The 22,776-nt window shown below is 48.9% G+C and overlaps 11 protein-coding genes across 11 annotated transcripts; 9 read left to right on the top strand and 2 right to left on the bottom strand.

Moving 5' to 3' along the window:
- Positions 1-281: 281 nt before the first annotated feature.
- N7529_005768 (maleylacetate reductase) lies at positions 282-1,421 on the top strand (the record flags this gene model as incomplete). Its single annotated transcript, XM_057241295.1, has 2 exons — positions 282-807; positions 874-1,421. 2 exons carry the CDS (start codon positions 282-284, stop codon positions 1,419-1,421), a joined length of 1,074 nt encoding a protein of 357 aa, XP_057096654.1.
- Positions 1,422-1,665: 244 nt separating this feature from the next.
- N7529_005767 (2-(3-amino-3-carboxypropyl)histidine synthase subunit 1/2) lies at positions 1,666-3,357 on the top strand (the record flags this gene model as incomplete). The annotated part of the gene is made up of 1 exon (XM_057241294.1): positions 1,666-3,357. One exon carries the CDS (start codon positions 1,666-1,668, stop codon positions 3,355-3,357), a length of 1,692 nt encoding a protein of 563 aa, XP_057096653.1.
- Positions 3,358-3,965: 608 nt separating this feature from the next.
- N7529_005766 (uncharacterized protein) lies at positions 3,966-6,605 on the top strand (the record flags this gene model as incomplete). The annotated part of the gene is made up of 1 exon (XM_057241293.1): positions 3,966-6,605. The coding sequence occupies one exon, from the start codon at positions 3,966-3,968 to the stop codon at positions 6,603-6,605; it is 2,640 nt and encodes an 879-aa protein (XP_057096652.1).
- Positions 6,606-9,162: 2,557 nt separating this feature from the next.
- Positions 9,163-9,383, top strand: N7529_005765 (uncharacterized protein; the record flags this gene model as incomplete). The annotated part of the gene is made up of 2 exons (XM_057241292.1): positions 9,163-9,286; positions 9,340-9,383. The coding sequence occupies 2 exons, from the start codon at positions 9,163-9,165 to the stop codon at positions 9,381-9,383; spliced, it is 168 nt and encodes a 55-aa protein (XP_057096651.1).
- Positions 9,384-10,645: 1,262 nt separating this feature from the next.
- Positions 10,646-11,452, top strand: N7529_005764 (NudC domain-containing protein; the record flags this gene model as incomplete). The annotated part of the gene is made up of 3 exons (XM_057241291.1): positions 10,646-10,891; positions 10,985-11,306; positions 11,421-11,452. 3 exons carry the CDS (start codon positions 10,646-10,648, stop codon positions 11,450-11,452), a joined length of 600 nt encoding a protein of 199 aa, XP_057096650.1.
- A 599-nt stretch (positions 11,453-12,051) lies between these two features.
- On the top strand, positions 12,052-13,622 carry N7529_005763 (Zn(II)2Cys6 transcription factor domain-containing protein; the record flags this gene model as incomplete). Its single annotated transcript, XM_057241290.1, has 3 exons — positions 12,052-12,258; positions 12,323-12,694; positions 12,798-13,622. 3 exons carry the CDS (start codon positions 12,052-12,054, stop codon positions 13,620-13,622), a joined length of 1,404 nt encoding a protein of 467 aa, XP_057096649.1.
- Positions 13,623-14,177: 555 nt separating this feature from the next.
- Positions 14,178-14,828, bottom strand: N7529_005762 (uncharacterized protein; the record flags this gene model as incomplete). Its single annotated transcript, XM_057241289.1, has 1 exon — positions 14,178-14,828. One exon carries the CDS (start codon positions 14,826-14,828, stop codon positions 14,178-14,180), a length of 651 nt encoding a protein of 216 aa, XP_057096648.1.
- A 790-nt stretch (positions 14,829-15,618) lies between these two features.
- N7529_005761 (tRNA(Thr) (cytosine(32)-N(3))-methyltransferase) lies at positions 15,619-16,770 on the top strand (the record flags this gene model as incomplete). The annotated part of the gene is made up of 1 exon (XM_057241288.1): positions 15,619-16,770. One exon carries the CDS (start codon positions 15,619-15,621, stop codon positions 16,768-16,770), a length of 1,152 nt encoding a protein of 383 aa, XP_057096647.1.
- Positions 16,771-17,568: 798 nt separating this feature from the next.
- Positions 17,569-19,089, top strand: N7529_005760 (MFS transporter; the record flags this gene model as incomplete). The annotated part of the gene is made up of 1 exon (XM_057241287.1): positions 17,569-19,089. One exon carries the CDS (start codon positions 17,569-17,571, stop codon positions 19,087-19,089), a length of 1,521 nt encoding a protein of 506 aa, XP_057096646.1.
- A 697-nt stretch (positions 19,090-19,786) lies between these two features.
- N7529_005759 (hemolysin III family protein) lies at positions 19,787-21,362 on the bottom strand (the record flags this gene model as incomplete). The annotated part of the gene is made up of 2 exons (XM_057241286.1): positions 19,787-21,112; positions 21,180-21,362. The coding sequence occupies 2 exons, from the start codon at positions 21,360-21,362 to the stop codon at positions 19,787-19,789; spliced, it is 1,509 nt and encodes a 502-aa protein (XP_057096645.1).
- A 402-nt stretch (positions 21,363-21,764) lies between these two features.
- On the top strand, positions 21,765-22,528 carry N7529_005758 (uncharacterized protein; the record flags this gene model as incomplete). Its single annotated transcript, XM_057241285.1, has 3 exons — positions 21,765-22,120; positions 22,182-22,425; positions 22,487-22,528. 3 exons carry the CDS (start codon positions 21,765-21,767, stop codon positions 22,526-22,528), a joined length of 642 nt encoding a protein of 213 aa, XP_057096644.1.
- Positions 22,529-22,776: the final 248 nt, after the last annotated feature.

Here is a 22,776-nt window from a genome sequence, read left to right as displayed (position 1 = left end):
TATCCGTTGGTCATTTGAAAGAGAGAACTACGCAAGACAAGAGATTGGGAATACAAAACCATTAGAATTAGATGCGACAATAAACTAAGTTTTCAAGACTATCCACCATTCGTGAAAATGAGTACAATATTGTATAGAAATAGCTCGGGGAAGCAAGAATTGTACAACTGCCGATAAAACCCCACGGCCCCACGGAAGAGCAGAGCATGGGTTGCGGTGGGGTGCCGGTGGTGGACTATAAGATAGCAACTATTCGCCCTTTGAATAGACCAAACAACAAAATGGATGCATTCGAGTACAACCCCAACCCTGGCCGTGTCGTCTTCGGCAGCGGTACACTGCAGAAACTCCCCGATGAAATCGCCCGGCTGCAGGTAAAGGCCCCATTGGTGCTCTCGACGCCTCAACAAGTGAGCCAGGCGGAGAGCGTCAAGAATGTGCTCAAGGGTCAGATCGCTGGTATTTTCAGCGAAGCGACTATGCACACTCCTACTAATATCACCGACAAAGCCCTTGAATACGCAAAAGCCCAAGGAGCTGATTCAGTAATCTCCATTGGAGGCGGAAGCACCATCGGCCTCGGCAAGGCGATCAGTATCCGCACTGGACTGCCGCATATCTGTATTCCCACTACATATGCTGGCAGTGAGATGACCCCAATCCTGGGCGAAACTGCTGATGGTCTGAAGAAGACTCGCTCCGATCCCAAGATCTTGCCTGGAACTGTCATCTACGATGTTGATCTCACAATGACTCTGCCGGCGGCCATGAGTGCCACCAGCGGCGTCAACGCTATTGCACATGCCGGTATGTGTGCCTTGCTAATTTGTATGAAAAATGCCATGTAACCCCATCTAATGCGCTGCTTGTTAGTCGAGGCCCTCTACGCTCGCAATACCAACCCAATTATTAACATGATGGCCCTCGAGGGTATCCGGGCACTTGCATCATCCCTTCCCGAGATCGTCGAGAACCCATCTTCTCAATCTGCCCGGTCCAAGGCTTTATACGGCGCCTGGCTTTGCGGAACATGTCTGGGTAGCGTGGGCATGTCTATTCATCACAAGCTGTGCCACACCCTTGGTGGCAGCTTCAACCTTCCTCATGCCGAAACCCACACTGCTGTCCTACCGCATGCCATTTCATACAATGCACCTAGCATTCCTGAAGCCATGAAGCAGTTGGCTGATGCTTTGCCGGACAGCAACGGCGACGCAATCGAAGGTCTGAACGTTCTCTTATCTAAGCTTAAGGTCAAGCGCGGTGTTAAGGACTTTGGAATGAAGGAGGAAGACATCGATAAGGCGGCTGACATTGCACTCTCCAATGCTTACTGGAACCCTCGTCCGATTGAGCGTACCCCCATTCGCGAATTGCTTCGCAGAGTCTGGGCGGGAGAGTTGGCGCGGGCGGATCTATAGATGTCCACTTTCAAGGTTGTTTGTATGCCGATACGATGAATTGCGTAAATAACCCTGAAACTCAGCAGAATACATGTTTTGACCCTCTAAAAGTGATCATAAGTTTTTTGATTGTCCAATGGGCTGTCTTGTATTTGTGTTATCGATGGCGGGGTTGTATAGTGGGGGAAATCTTTTTTTTTCTCCAATTTTCTTTTGGTTTTCCGACACAACACCACCAAACACCTAACCATCACCCTCCAAAATGGGGTCTGAAATGAAGTCAGCCCCTGTACTGTCGACATCCGATGAACGAATTCTCGAAGAAACTGCCCCAGTCGCTTCGCGGGACCCGGCAGCCCCGGTGTCGGACGACGAGCTCTCCATTACGTACGATATCGAGCGCACATTGAAGGAGATTCGACAGGCCCGTTACAAACGAATTGCTCTGCAGTTTCCAGATGACATGCTTCCGGATGCCCCGCGGGTATTTCAAATGCTCAGCCGGGGCCTGGACCATGATGAAGTCGCCAATGCCAATGGTAACCAGACCAACGGTGGCGATACCGATGGCCTGGCTCACTCGGTATCCGAGCTTCAAGTGGAAGATAAGACAGGGACTTGGTCGCCTCGATTGACCATTTTGGCCGATACATCTTACGGTACCTGCTGTGTCGATGAAGTTGCCGCAGAACATGTGGACGCAGATGCGGTTGTACACTACGGGAGGTCATGTCTGTCGCCAACAGCACGGCTGCCCGTGATCTACGTTTTCACTCACAAGGCCCTACCTCTAGAGCCTGTGGTCCGCGCATTCAGGGAAACATACCCTGACCTAACGACGAAGGTGGTCATCGCAGCTGATGTAACCTTCGCGGACCACGTTCCTACAGTATATACTCGGTTGGTGGAAGAGGGATACACCAATCTATACGCAACAGAAATTGTCCATGAGCCTTCCTCCGCTATACCCAACCGAACCGTCCCCAAGTCGGTCCAAGATGCGCCCGAGACACTGGCCGATTGGCAGCTATTCCACATCTCCGATCCTCCAACGGCTCTCATGATGACACTTGCGTCTCGCGTTGCTGCAATTCACATCTATCCCACCAATGACCTGTCCAACGAGAATGTCAAGCCCCTGCCTGCATCTACTGCTGCCGTTTTGCGACGTCGTTATGGCACTCTTGCCTCCCTGACGACGGTTCCCATTTGGGGTATCCTCATCAACACGCTCAGTGTGAAAAATTACTTGCACATTGTCGAGCATGTCAAAGAGCGCATTGCCGAAGCAGGCAAGAAAAGCTACATGTTTGTCGTTGGCAAACTAAATGCGGCCAAAGTCGCCAATTTCAGTGAGATTGGTGGCTGGGTGGTGATTGGTTGCTGGGAAAGCTCTTTGGTGGACAGCACAGATTTTTGGAAGCCAGTCATTACTCCATTTGAATTGGAACTTGCCTTGAAGGATGATTCAGCTCGGGTGTGGACAGGCGCATGGCAGAGTGACTTCCAGGCCGTTCTCGACCAACCGACTGAGGCTGGTGGAGATGGCAACGATGAGCAAGGGACTAATGCAGCCGTGTCCGATGAAGATGACATGTCAGAACCCGAATCGGCACCGCCCGAGTTTGACCTGCGCACCGGTCGATACGTCTCACATTCCCGTCCGATGCGGGAACCTGCGTCCCGTGCTTCTCAGATCGATGGATCATCCACCACCGGCCCATCCGCTGCTAGGGCCCTGGCTCGCCGAGCTAAGGGGGATTTGGCTATGATCGGCGGCGCCGTTTCACCTGGCGCTGAATTTTTGCGGTCGCAACGGACATGGAAAGGATTGGGAAGTGATTTCGATATTCGATATGATGAGGAAGATGAAGAAGATAGTACATTGGTTAAGGAAGGGCGCAAGGGCATTGCTAGGGGATATACTGTAGGAGAAACGACGGAAAAGCATTAGTTAGTTACCTCCACACCATTTGTCAATAGGCCCAGCGATCAATGCATATACGGTTTACGAGAAAACTGAAGTGAAGTCCCATCTAAAGTAAATCTCACAGAAAACCACTGCGTAAATCAGTCAAATCCGGGGGTTTGAAGGCCCATCACATGACGGTCACTTAACGGGCGCATCCGGGCATATATCACCTTGTCTCTGTACCTGTCTCGTTTTTCTTCTCTCTGTTTTTGACCTTTCTTTTGACCTGTCCTTGTCGCAGGGTCATTGTAATTTGCGTCTTGCTTCTCTTTGGGATATCCCTCTTATCCCCTCTTTTTATACCCCTCCCCTTCTCCTTCGCTCCCCCTTCAAATACACCAGATACGTCAATTTACCCTTGCGACCCCTCTCGGCTTATCAATTATCGACTGTTTACTTTTGATGGCCTTGCATGGTCTTGCATGGTCGCCTAGATCTGGGTGTCGTTGCCCCCTCGTTCACATCTCCGAAGTCGTCCTATCATGTGCCGCGTCTCTAACCGCCGAGCTCGCGACCTCGCGTCATTTCGATTCTCAACTTGAAACCCGCTCACAGTTCATCACGCTGTGATGAATTATAGTACAGACACCATGGCCCGGGAAGAAACTGTTGGTGAGACCCCACCGCGGCACCCAGTGGTGCCGGAAGACGCCTCGCAACATTCGAGCTCAGAACGTACCATGTCAACATTCGAGCGAGTTATAACAACAAATGCGCCCATATTTGAATCCTTGTTGCTTCAACTCCCGACCGATGCCATCATCAAACTATATCACACTTCAAACTTCCTCCGTACGTTCCTTCGGTCATATCCGACCGCATGGAAGTCACTCTCGTTTCGTCTACAAATCCCTTCGGGGACTCTACCGAACCCTACAACCGACCCAAATGCCTCTGACACTACCCTTATACACCAATCTCGACCCTATGCTCTGGATATGTTCTTGATGAATGTGGTGATTCCATTCAGTGCGTGTTTGAAGAGCCTGGAACTGGATAACACGGCCATTTCCGGGGAAAACCTTACATCAACTGTGCTACATACACGCCGAGAGACGCTGGAACATCTGTCTGTCCGAGGTTGCAAGAATGTCTCTCTCAAATACCATATCGTTCCTTTCCTAACCATGTTCGCGCTACAATGTGATATCGACATGGAGAAGAACACCTCGAATTCTCTCGGAATGAAACGACTCGCCCTCAAGAGCTTATATGCATACCGATGCCGGCATCATCGTAGACGGCCATATCTTTCCTCTTCGTTGATGCGGAAGGACGCTGACGCGGAATCCACTCATGAACTCGTCAATATCTGCCACAAGCTCGGGATCTGGACTGATACTGCGTGGTGTACCACACCCGCCGGTAGATGTGCCCGTAGAGCCGGCTATGTGAAGTCAAGGTTTCCACACGGTGCGGGATCCCCAGAAGTCTGGGTTGTGTTTGATCGACTCTGGAGATCTAAAAACTGGATCGGCCCGGTCGAGGGAGAAACCTCTGAGCCGGGCGTCCGCGACGGCAAGCTGTGGGAGAACTGCGACACAGGATGCTTTGGCGAGGCGTTGGGAACGGGTGAGGGCATCGACATGGGGGAAGGTAAAATGACACCTGCCCACCTCCGCCGCAGTCATACCCAATTTGTGCAAGGTATTCGATGTGACAACTGCCTCGAGGACATCTCCGAGCGATGTGAGCATTGCAGTGTCTTAATGCACTGCGTAGGATGTCGCAAGACACTTTGTGCAAGCTGTGCCCACGAAAGGCCGTATCTTCACCGAAACACTCTTTCCTCTTCCTCCGCAAACGGCCAAAGTACATCTGATTCCTTCTGGTGGGCACCTGGGGCGACACACTCGCCAGGCTCGATGCAGGATCCAGTGGATCCTCTGGCACTATCAGATCCTAACCTACACCAGGGCCCAAGCCCGGAACCTCCAGAACTCAACTTTCACTGGTGCTGCACCAAACCTGACCTTTCCGGAGGAGGTGGAATTAGCATCGGTCCTCGTACTCGTGAAGTGGACCAAGTCAGAGCCGTGCCTTTGCCCCGTGGTCAAGGCTGGGAGGATCTTGAGTACACGGTCAGTGAATGGAGCAAGACATTCCCGAAATACGCATATGGCGATCCGAGCAAGCCTGACTACTCACTCGAGGCGGGTCATCTGGCGATGATGAAATGGCTACTCGGTCCACCCAACCGTCAAGTTTCACCGTGTCCGCGCAACCTGTGCCAAGGGTGCTACGATTCTCCACAATGGAAGGTGCACTGCAAGAGCTGCTCCAAGCCTCTCTGTATTGAGCATGACCTTCGTGGACTTCGCTTAAGAATATGCGGCTACCGTGATCTTGAGACGGAGAAGCAGAGCATTGAAAATCGATTCGCAGCGCACCTCTCACAATCTCCTCACTCCGGGGAGGGGTCTGAATACGACTTACCGCTCAGAAGCCAACAGCTCCTCGACTCGGCTAACAAAAGTTTCATTGGTGATCCACGGCAAGATAGCCTGGAGGAGGAACAAAATAGCTCTGAGGCACACGTCGTCGATCAGTCGGGTCATGCCTCCTCTTTTTTCTCTAACCAACCATCTCGCCCGTGTTCTGCCCCCACGTCTAATCAATCCTCGCCTCCGTCATCCTCATCCTCCGATTACTTTGAGTCACCGCAATTTGACCCTCCAAAATGGCAAGGTTGCCAATCCTTCTTCTGTCCTCCGAGTGATCCTATCACCGGAATCCGGGATGTCAGAGGCGGTATCCGGGACCCACGTCCACGATGCCCTAGTTATCTTCGTGAATGCAAAGGCTGCAAGGTGTATGTATGTGCCGACTGCACATACGCCCACCCGCCCTGCAAATGCTCGTATTGTGAAGAGAACTACCTGTGTCCCAATTGTATGATGGACCGTCCTCGTGACAACCAGTGCCGTCGCCGCCAGGAAGAAAAGGCGCGACGAGAGCACAAGTGGAAAAAGGACATGCAGATCCTTGAGGGCATCCTGGAGCTGAAGGTGGCTAATGAGCTGGCCGAGTTCGCTGGCGAGTTCTTTGACCTCGTTGAGCGCTACGATAATCCACCTTCGGGGACCTTGACCCCCTTTGATGACATCCCCGACCTGTTTGAGGGAGAACTCGCTGTAGCGGGAACATCCGCCTCGCACTTCGAGCCCGACGAAAATGACTGGCTCGTTCAAACCTCCCATGAGTCCGAGACTTCCTCTCACACCCTCTGATTCGTGCACCCTTGCATCCCCAGTTCATTGTCAGCTCATTTTCCAGTCCACTTGTTTTTTTTGTCTTTTTTTTGTTTCAGCTCTTCAGCGATCTCATATCATGGCGTCGGGGGAATTTTTCTACTCGTTTTTACGAGCTGTTTTCAAAGTGATTTACCCAAGCGGGATCAATACCATGTTCCAATCGGCGTTGTACTGAGCGTAATGGATCGGCACTTCTACACCTTCTCTTTGTTTCTGCCCCTCGACCCCTCTTCTATTTCCAACCGGACTGAGGCTGCACTTTAGCCACGGAAGTTACACCATCTACCCGGCGGTATCTCGGGAAGCTCTTACCGCACTGACGACATAGCTGGCCAATGGATGCAGGCACCGACGCCAGAATTTACGACTTATTTGTTCTTTTTCTTTCCATTTTTCATTCTATTTTTTTCATTTTTTCAATCTCTTTGCTGGGCAGGATGACCCGGTGCATAGTGGGGCGTGGATGATATAGTGGGCATGTGGACTGCATCTTTGATGTACTTAAAAGTAGGGTCATGTCCTAAGGCATCAGCTAATATTCTTACTTTTTTTTTCTCTCTTATATCCATGGATCCTATCCTTGATGCCTGTCAGTGATCATCCGTTCCTTGGGCCGGTTCATCATTAGACCCCTGTTCACTGTTTAAAAAAATCAAATTTATTAACAAACCAACACAATGGCGCCACACTTACCGACCTCCGGACAAACTATAACAACCAGTCATAACAAACCACATACGTAGGTAGCAGTTGATCCCACTATCAAGCCCATACACCCAGGTATAGATATTGAAAAGTCATCAGGATCTGTCAGCTGGCAACGGAGAAAAAAGAAAGCGAATTAGCCCTGGAGTCAACTGAGAAGCCCCCGCGATCAGACACCGAATCAGGTGCCTGAAGAATACCTACCATATACCTAGATAGTGCCCGGGTACTGCAGTGAAGAAGGCCCTGGCGGAGGCTAGTCAGTTGTTCTCATCTGACGTGACTGGGACCGAACCCTGAAGACCCAAATTACCGACATCGGTAAAATAGGTACGTGTCGGGTCATAGATGGATGAAAAGGATGCGGTCAAGAACAAGCCACCCACTAGTGGGATATGTACCCGTATGCATCCCACGTGGGATTGCTACATGCAACGTCTACGGCTCTACGGCTTGTGTGCATGCTTATCGGCGGTGAATGTTGCTGCTGTGGATCCAATAGGTGTCAGCTTGTACAGCGTCGTTGGGCTCTTGTTTGGAGCTTCGAAGGCGGTCCGTGTAAAAACATATTATAGTAGCCTAAGATATTGTCATATCTTTAAATTTTTGTATTTTTGTGTTTTTGTATTTCATATTTTTGGAGGGGAGGAGGGGAGTGGAGGGGCAGGGAGGAGAGTGAGGGGACATTGATGGAGTACTAACTATTATCTCCTGTTCTCTAAATAATATTATACACATATACAATTAAACAGTTTACTGGTCAAATATATCGAAACTGCCTCCTACCATATACCTATATGGGTATTATATACCCTAGTATAGTTCTTTCCTAGTATAGTGGATATCATACACATCTATAGATCGAAGTTTGGAAGTATCAAATTTCAGATGGATCGGACGATCACTAGGAACAATAGAACTCTACCCGCTTCCCCGGTGCCCCATTTCTTTTTTTTCTCTCATTTTTCTCCAAGTATTCGAATGTATATATCAATATTTTCCACTATTCCCACTTTTGTTCTTTATTTCCCACTTTCTTAGCTGCTAAGGGATGCCAGACCCAAGTTATCGGATCGGCTGGCGCGGAAGCGGCCCTTTTATTCCCCCCCCCGATTGGGTGCGGGAATACCTCGGATGGGGGGCTGGAAGTCATCCTATTAGTCCATCCTGGTTAGTCCTTCGAAATCGGGTCACAAATTTAACAAGTACCATACGCTAGGTCCCGCTGTTTTGACATCATACCTATCCCATTTGTATAAACTTTTTCAAGGGGTAGCGCGAATAATAAAAAATAACAATCAAATCTTGGAGATTCTATACGAGAGTAGAGTTCACACACTACTAAGAAGATGTGAATACTTGCTACCCTCCCTGGCATCGGGCTAAGCGGTCCGCGGTCCCGTTCATGTGTTAATGTGTCTAGGCTCTAAACGCTCAATAGGAACATTTGAAGAGATGTCGGTGAACGCGCTATAGACGCGTGACCGGTCTCTTCTCTTCGGAGCAAACATTTTGGATGATTTAAATTAGGATTTTTCGATCGGATTTTCCTAAACTTGATTTACTTGTTTACTTGCTTACTTGTTTAATTATTTAATTATTTAATATTTAACATTTAATATCCAACATTTAATATTTAATTTAAGTTCGCATATTTATTCGGGATTCTTATATAAAGACGGATGTCTGTCATTGTTCTTTCTTCCTATCCTTAAATCGATCAAAGCCTTGAGGACTAGATCACTCTATCACATCTTTATCAACTTGCCATTTTACTGCTTTGCACACTCCAAGCCCTCAAATCTTCCATTCTCCAAACACCTCAGTCATGGATCCCAAGGCACCCAAGGAACAAGAGAACAAGGATGGTCGTCCTTTGACTGTCGAGGAATACCAAAAGAAATGGGATCAGATGCTTCAGGACACCGGCAAACAAATTGACAAAATTCGAGGTGAGTCCTTTCCATTTGACATATGCGCAAGACAGAACTGACAGCTATCATAGAGAATGAGCAAGCAAGGAAGGCTGCGCAAGCTGCGCAGCGATGATCAACGCCACTTTTGCCAACCACTGCCTATGCAAGCCAAGGAGTTACATTGAACCGGGAACTGGAAATCTGGAATTTGCATTGTTGCATTTTTGCATTGCGTTTATTGCATGAGCATTGGGGATTTGGGATTGGATTACCAGGAGTTGTTTATACCTTGAAGTAAGGCTTTAGCCATTCGCTTTTTTCCGTTTCCAACATACGGACAAGCACAATACATATTTTGATATATTTGCACATATCTGTTAACATACTATTTAGTTATTCATTATTTACTACACAACTATATACTTATCACACTATACTGTATGCACTAAAAGTTAAGTCAAAGAGACTTGCATTGCCCATCACTAAGGTACTCAAATCATAGTTCTTCCTTAGAATGTCTGGGCTTATGCATGTCATGGTTGCAGACAATGACCAGGCCAACCATACATGTCAATTACCCCGAAATGGTAAGGGATCACCCATTTCCGACAGCCCTTCCACCGCCACGAACTTGTCGTTCACAACACTATCGTCATTTTAAGCGGTGTGGTTTTTCGGGCACGGCTTATGTCCATCACTTCCTAGCCTGGTAAGCTGTGCCACCTTGTCACCTTGGTGAACTAGTTGTCCAGCATGATCTTTATCGGCCATTAATCTTCTAGAAGTTTGTTTCTGCCCTTGTGATCTAAACAGAGATTATATCTTATATCCTAAAGCGGACTACTTCCTTGCAATATATTAGCCCTCTTAGGTATAAGGTACCCCTGACATTAAACGGTGAGCGCAGTGACTATGTTTGGACAATGCGCCAATGCGCATGAAAGAAGAAGCAAACGTTATGTTTGCATCCTTGGCAATTAGGGTGTCCCCTGTTCCAAATTGCAGCATCCATGAGACGATCACTAATATCGCTGCCACGAATACCGGTTGGAATGAGACGGTAGACGACGGGAACTTGCGCACCTGCAGTCAGCTGATTTCCAATATCCACATACACCTGTTTCAAAGTATGCAGATGAAATGCAGGTGCCTCCACGATGCACACAAGACCATTGTCATAGATCTCGCGGTGTAGAGTAAGCAATGCGACCTATTGGGGTAGGGTTGGCGGTATAAGCGCCAACGGAGAAAAGCCCAAGTTCTCCACAATTTTGCCTGAGCTTTTGACTTGGCCCATTCACACCAATTACCGGTCTATACGCTGTACCTTCACCGTGATCCTAAATCTCCTTACTGATACCCTTAATTCTTTCTTACCCCTCTGGCATGCACACCATGTCTGCCGATCTCGATCAGAACCCCTCCCCCGCCGACTTAGCCGAACGCGAACGCGAAGACAAGGAACGCAAGATTCGCGAGGATGCGGAGCAGGCTCAACTCCCCTACAAGTGGACACAGACTATTCGTGATGTGGAAGTAACAGCACCAATCCCCGGTAACCTCAAGGGCCGTGACCTGGACGTGGTGTTGACCAAGAACAAAATCCGCGTCGCGATCAAGGGACAGGAGCCCCTCATCGAGGTAAGCTTAGACTCGTTGGGGATGACCCGATTATTACCCCGCATCAACATCTCAAGCACGCATCAAGACTAACTGGTTTGTCTCTGCTCGTAGGGTGATTTCCCCCACGCTATCCGCGTTGATGAATCCTCCTGGACGTTGGAAACCACCCCCGCCCCGCCCGGCAAGGAAATCAACATCCACCTCGATAAGGTGAATAAGGTGGAATGGTGGGCTCATGTCGTGACCTCTGCTCCCAAGATTGATGTCACCAAGATCACGCCGGAAAACTCCAGCCTAGGCGATCTAGATGGCGAGACTCGCGCCATGGTGGAGAAGATGATGTATGACCAGCGACAGAAGGAGATGGGCGGTCCAAGCAGCGACGAGCAGAAGAAGATGGAGCTGCTCAAGAAGTTCCAGGATGAGCATCCCGGTAAGTGACTAGCTTTGTTATCGTCGTTGTTTTTCGTTCATTGGTGTCTCTTCACCGCTGCCCCGAGTGCTGCATGCTTTCGAATCGGTCTGTTGCTAATGTGCGATCTTACAGAGATGGACTTCTCTAATGCGAAGATGGGATAAATTTCAATATCAACATTCAGCGGTTGATATTTGTTTTCTACCAAAAAAAAAGATTATCAATATATGAAGATGCGCATCGGTCGATGGGCGACTTTCAATGAATGATGAATTGCATAGCGTTTCTCGACTCCATTTCCTCCCGTCCATGTGAAACCTATGCTTGGTTTTTTTCTGCGTAGATTTTATCGTTCTGTCTACGGAGAACGTTGCACGGGTCTTTGGTTCTCTGATCGTGCCAAGCGATGAATACGAGGGTTGCTTAATCTGGCCTAGCGCAGTCTAACACTATGATGTCGATCGCCTTTCCTCTCATTTTCTCCGCCACTTTATTTCTGCCCCTACTCCTACTATACTTGGGCATTCTATTCTGGTTGGTTGAACTCATAGGGCGCAGTTCCACAAGTTTGAGCCTCCATGCACTGCCTCGGGAGCTAAGGATTCTCTCAGCCGCAGCCAAATCGCAGCCCAACATCTTGATGTCTTGAAATCTCCGGAGATTTCTGAGCCCAAGGTGATGATATATCTCACAGCTTACATCCATTTATGATACCAACGAAGCTATTCGCGGGTTGATATAACTTTGTGGAAAAAGAGAACACATGGCGTCCCAAAACCACACTGGGATCTCAGCCGCCTCGCACAGGCCCATGCAGGGACAGAAGTTGGTCTTCCGAGTTCCGAACTACAAATCAAATACACCCCTAGCGTATGAATCTGGAGAAGCCTCCGCACGAGTGTACCATCCCCGCAAGTCCCATCGGAAGTCCCGTGCCGGATGCGTGAATTGTAAGCAACGCAGAGTCAAGGTACCTCCAATTCCCCTTGAAACCTATGAATCACCTGAGCATTTGTTGTTAATATTTGCTCAAGTGCGATGAAACAAAACCAAATTGCATTCGATGCCAAAAACATGGCGTTGAATGTGACTACTCGGGCAAACCGCCCCGACCTCAAAAGCTCAATAATAAAGCTATCTCTAATATCATCAAAACAAACCCCGAACTTAATACAATCGACCTCTTGGCTTCTTCTGTTTCTTCGATGATGGTTTCCGACAAGCTGAGAGAATTGCTACGTCCAACCACTTCTGACAGGTCACTGCCAAAGACACTCAGAGGCTCCTCGGCTGCAGATCGTACTATCCAAGCTCTACGTCATTTCCATCAAGGCCCAGCCTTCTCAAATGAAAGTCCTGGCCCAGTCCGTATTGTAATGGGGAAAATGGTCGAGCTGGCCTTCGAAGTAAGCCCTATGACTCCATCTCCATCTTCGGATCATGCATCATGCTTTACACGCCAACTCTCAACCTGATAACACAACCCACCCCTGACGTATAATCAAACAGACACCGTTTCTCATGCACGCCATAATAGCAGCAGCAACAACCCATCTCTGCACCCTTCTCCCAGATAACAAAGCCTACCGTATCGCCGAAGCATACCACTGGCAACAAACAATAAATCAATACTCAATCGAAGTATCAGCACCTCTAACCCGCCAGAACATGGACAAGCTCTACTCCGCCTGCATGATGATAAGCATGCACTCTTTCCTCCAAGAAACCTTCAACCCACGCAGCTCCTTCGTCTTCTCCACAGACCCAACAGCCCTAACCTGGCTCCGCCTCCAAGGCGGTCTGCGCTATCTCCTAGAACGCACGTCCCACTGGCTCCCAGAGAGTATGTGGTGGACGGTGTTCATGGAATCGCGGGATCCAAGCATAGACTTCGAAGACAATAGACCCGGCCGTGTGGGTCTTGATCCGGATCTGGCGGATCTCTGCGGAATTACGGATGATACAACTGTTGAGTCCAGCCCGTTACTTTGGCCGCTGCGTATGCTTACGGGGCTGTTGCCGCTTGAGCGCGGGACGGTTAGTTTTCAGAAGTATAATACTTGGATGGGAAGAATTGAGAATCCGTTTTTTGAGTGTTTGTGGAGAAAGGAGCCGCCGGCGCTGGTTTTGTTGGCTTGGTGGCTGGGGCTTATGTGTGATGTTGAGGAATGGTGGGTTGAGACGAGGGCTCGTTCGGAATGTACTGCGATTTGTATGTTTTTGGAGAATAGTTCTGATCCACTGGTCTTGAAGATGTTGGAATTCCCGGCGTCGTGCTGTGGGTACTTACTCGGGCATGAGCAAGAACGAGCAGGCGTTCTGGAGCTGAACTGAGGAGGCATGTATTTTTGCATCTTTTTTTAATACCCTATTATTGGTCATCATCTTAAAGCATTCCTATATTGAAGCCGATGGTTTTATTAAATTTTGGCTTCGCTGGCAGTCATTGATTTATGTGGAAAATTAAATAAAATCGTGTTCACATTTATAACAGCTGTTGCACAATGCCCCTGCCATCTATGCATGGGAAGCGTTTATGTGCATGTCAATATTAAGTATCCAAAACTATCCAAAAATGGACCATGTTCGCACCAAATCCCAGTCATGTCATTAATGCTGGACCAGCTTCCAGAAGTGATAATCGTCATGTCGTATGCAATAGCAAAAAAGAGTGAGAGGAACGGCGAGGGACGAAAAGAAAAACAATAGATGACCATCATGCAGTGATGGTCCCGAAAAAAACCCCAAAAGACAAAAAAAATGCCCATCAATAACGATTCCAGATCGCTCGAGCCAAAAGTTCAGTATGCGAAATATTAAAGCAGCAGCTGATAAGCAAAAAAGGACAGCGAGAATATTTTTGTCTCACTATATTTAGACGATACTGGTTCACCGGCTTTCCCAGGATACCCGCCGATGACGGCGGATGGACCGGTTATCCTCTTCGGAGTATGTAGGTCCAGTCCGCGAGCCATTTACACGGGCCGAGGGAGGCGGGTTGATGATGACCGCCATAGCAGATGAGATAGACATTGACCGAGAACGGCTCATCACCACAGAGTGCCGAGGAGAGTAGGGGGGCGGTGGAGTCTCTCTTGTTGCGGTAGAGGTATTGCCGTAGCTACTTGGGAATGAAATAGCCGAGGAACTATCCGAGCTGACATCCTCGTCGTACATATTGCGGTCTTTCTCGTCATGTGCGTAGGTCTCAAAGGACTCGGATGAGACGGATGGATCACGCATGTGAGCTTCGAGGGTCTTTTCGTGAAGGCTCATGGGTCGGGCTGTGTACTGCGGGAGCGGAACGACGCTAGAATAGCCCCCATCCTCCGAGTCAGCGGGAGGGGGTCCGTGCCCGTTGATGCCCGTTGGACCGGCTGTGTGAATGAAATGGCCGTTGCTGGCGAGTGTAAAGCTTCCTGTTTGCAAGCCGGTGTGATTTGGCCTTGAGTTCGCCATTTCTGGTGCGGAGGCGCGCGAGTGCTTCTCGTCTTGCCCGTTTGGGGCAAAGCACCCACATAGTCCGGAAAGGAACGACATGGTCCAATGAGGCAATGGTGGGATGATTGACAAAGGGAAAGTGAGATTATGCTATTAGCATAGCAATATGAAGCTTGTTACTGGAACTTCCAACAAAAATACTCCGAGCAATAGTAGTAGCAGTTTAGATGTTGAGCCTCAAGAGACGATAGCGGGTTGAACCCCACTTGCTTTGAGATATGCCCCAAACCTGAGCTGACAGACAGGCAACTTTGAGATAAATTCTGGGGTTAAAATAACATGTTTGTATGAATGAAGAAAGAAGAAGATGAAAGAGAATGAGAGAAGCCAGATCTGGCTGACAACTGAGGCACCCGCAGGCATCCAAATTCCGGGAACTCTATTCGGATAAGATACGCGACTCCGCCTTAAGCATTCAGAACGCCTGTTCCGATGTAAATTTGCTAATATCCTTATGTCTTTTGATATATTACTACCCCCATAAATAATTAAAGGTTTTATTGGTCTTCTTTGGGTTTTTTTTTGAATATGATTGCCCTTAGGGCTGTGGTATTTCCCAATTTCTGGTTTGTTAGATACCGATAAGCGATAAACGATAAATGATAAGATAGAAAGCGATAAGTCAGGCGGTGTAACGAAAACAAGCAATGATTGGTGGAGAGAAGAAAATTGGGCTGAGGGGCAAAAAGAAATCATAGTCCAGGCACCCCGCCAATGACAGTCCGTCTGGATTTTTCTCTTGTCCTCCCCGCCTTCTCTTCGACGATCACTTTGGCGAAAAACACATCTCAAGTGTTTCTTCAATCAAAATCTTGCGTTGCCCGCCATAATGACTGTCGATCCAACTTTCGAGCAAGTGACTCAAAATGTCGAGCCTAACTATGTCGAGGCGTCTCGCTCCCATGATCCCAGCAACAACATGAAACGGACCGACCCTTTCCAATTCGGCTCGCGATTCCTCGAAAAGGGCGACGATGTCTTCGAGTTCAATGCCTGGGATCATGTTGAACCAGATGATGAGTTCAAGGCCTTTGCCCAAACCCAATATGCGAAGCAGCGAGAAACGCGAGTGTCGGACTTTGATCGGAGGCGATTCAACATGGAACCAGCCAAGTGGTGGGATAAGTTCTATAAAAACAACACTGCAAACTTTTTCAAAGACCGCAAGTGGCTGCGCCAAGAGTTCCCAATCCTCGCGGAGGTGACCCAGAAGGATGCTGGTCCCAAGGTTGTCCTGGAAATTGGCGCGGGAGCCGGAAACACTGCGTTCCCCCTATTGGCGAACAACGAGAATGAGCACCTGAAAGTCCATGCCTGCGATTTCTCCAAATACGCAGTGAAGGTCATGCGCGAAAGCGAGCACTACAACGAGAAGTATATGTCCGCCGATGTCTGGGACGCCGCCGCCGTGCCAAGCGAGGAGTCCGATTCTCTCCCGCCTGGCCTAACAGAAGGCTCGGTCGACGTCGTGATTTTGATTTTTATCTTCTCTGCTCTGGCCCCTAACCAATGGGACCATGCCATCCGCAACATCTACCGCCTCTTGAAGCCCGGTGGCCGTGTGCTGTTCCGCGACTATGGCCGTGGTGACCTCGCTCAAGTGCGTTTCAAAAAGGGCCGCTACATGACCGAGAACTTCTACGTTAGAGGCGACGGCACCCGTGTCTATTTCTTCGAGAAGGATCAGCTCGTTGATATGTGGGGAACCTGGTCTGCCAAAGATGGCTTGCAGATTCCTATTGGCGATGAGGCTTCCGCCGAGGCATCTGTTGAGGAGGCCCAGCCTGCCGAGGAGCCATCAGCGGAGGCCAAGCAATCAGCAATCGATAATGGAGCTTTCGAGGTGCTCAACATGGGAGTTGACCGACGGCTGATTGTTAACCGTGGCACCAAACAAAAGATGTACCGTTGCTGGATGCAGGGAAACTTCGTAAAGCGCGGTGGACCTGCCATTGAGACTGCCACCGAGCCCGCACAATGAATATCAAAATGACCAAGCCGGGTGATGCTCGTTTTGGACGACTTTAAGATTCCATCATTACCTCAACAACAAATGACCAACGTTTCTTGCAGACGCGCTCAGGTCACAGACCAAGCCTGTGACTTGTATACCGTCTAATTTTGGTTTTACTACGTTCGCCTGTGGCGAACTCAATACCGCGCTGCTATGTATTCTGGATATACATCATGCAGAGGTGCGACGCTGTGCAGATTGAAGCCATCGGCGGCAAAAACGTTACTATAAGACTTCTCAAGCTATGAGTGAATGGCCGAATTCGCCGGGATGAAGCGATATCTTGATAATCGAATTATGAATATATGACGCTAGACTTTAGCTATAGAACTTGCAAAATACCTAACAAAATAAATACATCTGTATGCAATATGCAACAACGCCCAGGTGCCTCCAGGGCTGTTTGATGCTAAGACACAACCTAAGTTTTAGACTTTAATGGGTTGACGAACTCTATGATTCGTATAAGGTTGTGTAACAACCCTCGTATAACGCCAAGTTCAGTATAGATTTCCACTTTGTTATATCAATGATCATTCTCGTATTCCAAATACTAGAATATTTTTCGGCATAGGCATGCGAGGAGAATTGAGTGGGGTTGCATAGCCGCGATTATCTCACACCCAAATAGGACCTAGTGGACGGATCCAAGCGTCACGTCAAGACATGAGTCAATCACCTAATATCTTCATGAAAATTTTCCATTTGTGAACAACTTCTATCATTTGAGCTGCCAACAGCGTCTCAAGGTTCGCTGTTACAGCCATGGTCGCTTCGCCGAAAAGCAGCCCAGCGGGCGCAGAACCTTCCCGGGAACGATCCGCCCCCGGACTTGGCGATGAGAATGTGCTTGTAGATGAGACTACAGCTCTCTTGAAACCCGGCACAGCTATACAATCTACCGAGGAAATCCATAAAGATGATGAAAAGCCTCTGCCCAAGTTCCAGATCATGCTGCTTTGCTATGCCCGCGCGATGGAGCCCCTGGCCTTCTTCTCCATTTTCCCCTACGTAAGCCAGATGGTGCAGGAGAACGGAAACGTCGCGGATACGGATGTCGGCTTTTACAGCGGGCTCATCGAGTCGCTTTTCTCCGTGACACAGGCTATGGTGATGGTATTATGGGGTCGCGCTGCGGATCGGTTCGGGCGGAAACGCGTCCTGGTCTTGTCTATGATCGGCGTGACTGTGCCGACTGGCCTCTTTGGAATGGCAAAGTCCATACAGCAGATGATTATGTTCAGATGTCTTGCTGGCATCTTCGCTGGGCCAATCGTTACTATTCGCACTATGATCGCCGAGCACAGCACACCTAAGACCCAGGCTCGGGCGTTCAGTTGGTTCGCTTTCAGTGGGAACTTGGGCATGTTTTTCGGGCCTCTGATGGGCGGTGCTCTTGCTAATCCGGCAGCTCAGTACCCCGGTATCTTTGGTGATATCGCTTTCTTCAAGAACTATCCTTACGCTCTCTCGAGTCTGGTGGTGGCGCTTGTGGGTTCCACCGCTGTGGTGTCTAGTGCCCTTTTTGTTGAGGAAACACTGGAGAAGACACCGACTCCAGAGAGCAATGGCGAAGAGGCTGGAGCCCATTCTCTGTCACAGAGCACCATGTCGACAAGGGACCTTCTGACCTCACCAGGTGTGGGCTCCGCCCTCTATATATACGGGAACCTTATGGTCCTCGCCTTTGCGTTCACTGCCATTGTGCCAGTCTTTTGGTTTACTCCCATAAAATTCGGTGGATATGGCTTCACCCCACTCCAAATATCGCTGATGATGGGTTTGAATGGTGCCGCTCAAGCTACATGGCTCCTGCTGGTGTTCCCTCCATTAGAGCGGAGAATTGGTTCAAAGGGTGTGATACGCCTCTGTGGCTATGCCTACCCGGCATTCTTCATGTTGTTGCCCATGGGAAATGTCCTCCTGCGGCGGGGCACCGATGCTTCTGTTAATGCTTTCTGGATCTTTATGCCGACAGTGCTGGTTCTTGGCTGTGGAGTCAGCATGAGCTTCACTGCGATTCAACTCCTTGTCAATGATGTTTCACCGTCGCCGAGGGTTCTAGGCACCCTGAATGCTCTAGCCTTGACTTGTATGAGCCTTTTGAGAGCTGTCTGTCCGGCCTCCTTCACTAGCCTCTTTGCGATTGGGGCGGGAACGCAACTAGCGGGAGGCTATGCCATTTGGATACTTTTGGCTTTGCTTGCTACTCCGCTGTCGTATGTAGTAAGATACTTGCCGGACCGCAAGAAGGCCCACAAACGCCAGAACAGCCAAGATAATTGATGGAGTTTTGTTCAATAAAACAGTAGCACGGTTAAGCATGGCTCAAAAATCACTGTGATCCTCTTGAAGGATGAGAAGGAACTGCATTGGCATTGGAATTTGCATATTTGTTATTCAGTCACATATTGCATCGCGTGGTTATAGGGCCTAAATTGTATTGGATGGATATCTATGATAGCATCATATCATTGCCAGTCTAAAGAATAGATAAATATATTAAGCTTGAGGATTCATACGAAGACCAAAATATGTCTTTATGTTCTAGCGTAATAGCAACAAACATCATTCACAAGATATCGTAGTCCCCGTTAATACAGCAAACGTCAAAAGTACATACAGGAAAGACAACTGTGCACACCCTGTATCTGGGCAGATCTAATGATGCCCTTTATAACAGAAAGACAATGGACTTCTGTACAAGCCATGCTCTAAGAATCAGAAACAAAGACAGGCAAACAAAACAAACTCCATCCATGCGGGCAAAACAGACATCAACGGAGTCAATACTCTTGTAGAAAGAGATCTATGAGATTTTGCCGAAAAAGACCACAGCAATTCATAACCAGCAGCATGCAGCAAGGGTAAACGTCTAAGGGCATGTTGAAAATCGAGACCGTGGGCTCCATCAGATATGGGCACGAGCAAGAAGCGAAGAGCAATGCAGATAGAATTCGTAGGGGTATGTCGGAAAATATGTTCAAGACGTCAGATTTGGGCACTCGCCTTGGGCTCGTAGGAAGGCACCGGCGAACAAGTCTTGCATGGCGTGATAGTGGAAAAAGATACCACCCAAAACAGCCATGTGCCAGATGTTGTGGCTGCCACCAACGTAGTCGAAGAAGCCAGGCTTCCACCGCTCGGGGACCTTGGAGGCATAGATACAGGCACCAACAAAGTAGACCATGATGCTCTTCACGACCGGGGCATAGAAATACATGGTCCACGCGAAACCACGGGTGTAGGACAGCTGGGCTATGGGCGAGAAACCGGTGAGTGCGAGTGTCACGAAGAAGCCCACACGAGCCCAAGCCATGTCGTGGCGGTTGAAGGTCGGGTGCCATGGTAGAATGATGCCGCCGATGCCAAGTGACATGGTGAGCAGAATGTATGTCCATCGAGAAAAGGGCTCACAGTAGAAAGCGGTGTATTCGGTAGTCACAATAGAGGCAGCAACCAACATGGAAATTCCGGTGTAGTCCACACAAGCAAATCGTTCCATTAATGACTGAGAAGCGATACTGTTCATGGTGTGCCAGATAGTGCTGCAAACTAGGCACTTGCACGCAGCGAAGAAGAAAACAGCGGCGATTGCAATATCGGACTTGGAGCTCAAGTGGAAGTTGGTATGCAGCGGATAAAAGTAGAAGGCGATGGCGAGGACGACGACGAGGCCGATCACATGGGACCAGATGTTGAACATCTCATTCGAATAAGCGAAGACCGACGATACACACTCCACCTTGGAGGTGGTGAATCGATAGCCTTTGAGGATGTGTGGATTGACCCGCCATGGGTCAGGCAGCTCACTGTAGCTGATCAACCGTTTCTCCTGGGCTAGCCGAATAGCTTCTTCGACGGTCTCTCGGAGGGTATCGCGAGTTCGGCGGGCACGCTCCATGCCCTCGTCGACGATTTCCCGGGCGTGGACCAACCCGGAATCCATAGCCTTCCACCCGTCATCCAAGGTACCATAAATGCCTCGATCGCGAACCGCATGGGCTCTGTTCTCGAGTTCCGACAAGAATGACTCCATTAGCCGCACTCCAGCTTGCGCCTTCTGTTCCAAGGTCTCTTTAGTCACTAGAGCCTCATTGTATCGATCTTCGAGGGTCTCCACCAAAATTTTAGCTCGCTTCTTGCCACTGCCCATCAACTCTCCCGAAGTGACGGAACACTGGTCTCTCACGGCCTCCAAAGCGGCATATCCTCGTTTTAAACTGGCATCAACTTGCTCCATATGGGATTTCCGGTACTGCTCGATCCACAGCATTCGACGTTCCAGTTCGGCTAGAAAGAGTTCAACCTGATATTTGGTTAGATCAAATCAAACGTTATTCGGAGAGTTATTCGCCAATGAAACAAGCACATACTCTGATGAAGACTGCGTCCGCATCCTGGTAGTCGCATGAAAGTTTTCTAGATGCATGGAACGAATGTCTGCGCCGCCGATCACGGAGAAGACCAGTATCTTCATCCGGAGTCGCGATGGCAGAGGCAAATGCCTCTGCCTCAGGATATGACTCGACTGCCATAGAAGAAGTGCCACAAGCCATGGGCGTAGTTGATATTTCACTCCCCTCTCTTAGTATGACTCGATTGCCGTTCGAGGGTGTAGTAGGCGCTGAGAGGCGAATCGGGAGGCGGAGTCCGAAGAGAGAAATCGGGACCAAGCCTCTTAAGGCTTATAGACCTTTAAAACGAGAGAAACGAGGGGCACATAAAGAAAAACAGTTATTGGAGGAAAAAAAAAGGAGGGGAATGTCGCAGCGCGAAGGGAGAAAAAGGGCTAGAGAACGTTTCCCCAACCATATCCAAGGCACATGCACTTAACGCCGCCCTGATTGATCGATCCCGCCCTCAACCTCCACATTATTTCCTTCTCGGCACTCGGGATCTCTCGCCACATCGATCAGATACTTACGATATCGTAATTTTTTTGTTTTCGAATTTCAATCATGGCTCTTAGTGAGATCGTCGCCGATAAGTCGCTTTTACCAGTCCTGCAGACCAGCGCCGAGACCCTGGTCCAATGTCAGCAGCTTCTCGCCATATTAAACCCCGATGCCTCGCCAAACGATGCCGATAAGCTACAGGAATTGTCTTTAGCCGCCTCCAAACAACAAAAGCTTCTCTTCGCGCTGCTGGCCCAACTCCGCGGGCAGAACCGGGATGCCATTTTTCGAGTGCGCGACACCAAGCAAGCGACCGCGGAGGCTCGACAAGAGATCGATCGGCTACATCTTCAACTTCAGAACTTGTACTATGAACAAAAGCATCTCACTGGTGAGATTGCAGCCTGTGAAGCATATGAGTATGTGGATATATCCTCCGGAGGTTTTCTTCTGCGTGAGAACTAACGTCTTTTGAAATAGTCACAAATATCTGTCCCTTCCTTTGATCCCCGTCGAAGAATTCCTGGAGCTTCACCCCGAACATCGCGAAACCAATGAACATGAACTGATGATCGCCCGTATCAACCATGAGCATGCCGAGCGGGAGAAGCTGGAGCAGGCACGACAAGAGCTTCTGAAGCGCAAACAGGCTTTGATCGCCGAGAACAAGAAGAGAAAGGATAACCTTGCCAACCTGGATCAAGATCTTGAAAAGTTTATTGATGTATGTGTTGTGTCTGCATTGTTCAAACCAGAAAGTGGCATGTTGGCTAATGATAAACTAGGCTGCCAAACCGATCCAGGCGATTTTCGAGAAGGAATACTAGACATTGCATTAAGTACAGGCCAGCGGGCCTTTGACTACTACATTAGATCGGCGTTTTTGGTCAATATACCCTCGTTTTTATGATTTTAAAACACTTTCTGTCCATAAAAATAACTCGTTAATGCCATTTGAAGGTTATGTACTGCTCATCGCTCGGTTTACCTTGGAGATTAGACGCTTGTAGGTTGACTTAAAAGTACAACACGTCGCAGCTTCAGTAAGCAAATGTTCATTCAAAATAGTAGATTT

This window comes from Penicillium soppii (assembly GCF_028829465.1).
Source record: "Penicillium soppii strain IBT 18220 chromosome Unknown utg000005l, whole genome shotgun sequence".
NCBI classification, from domain to species: Eukaryota; Fungi; Ascomycota; class Eurotiomycetes; order Eurotiales; family Aspergillaceae; genus Penicillium; species Penicillium soppii.
Note: the sequence above shows the minus strand (reverse complement) of the source record. Positions and strands in the feature narration are given on the sequence as shown.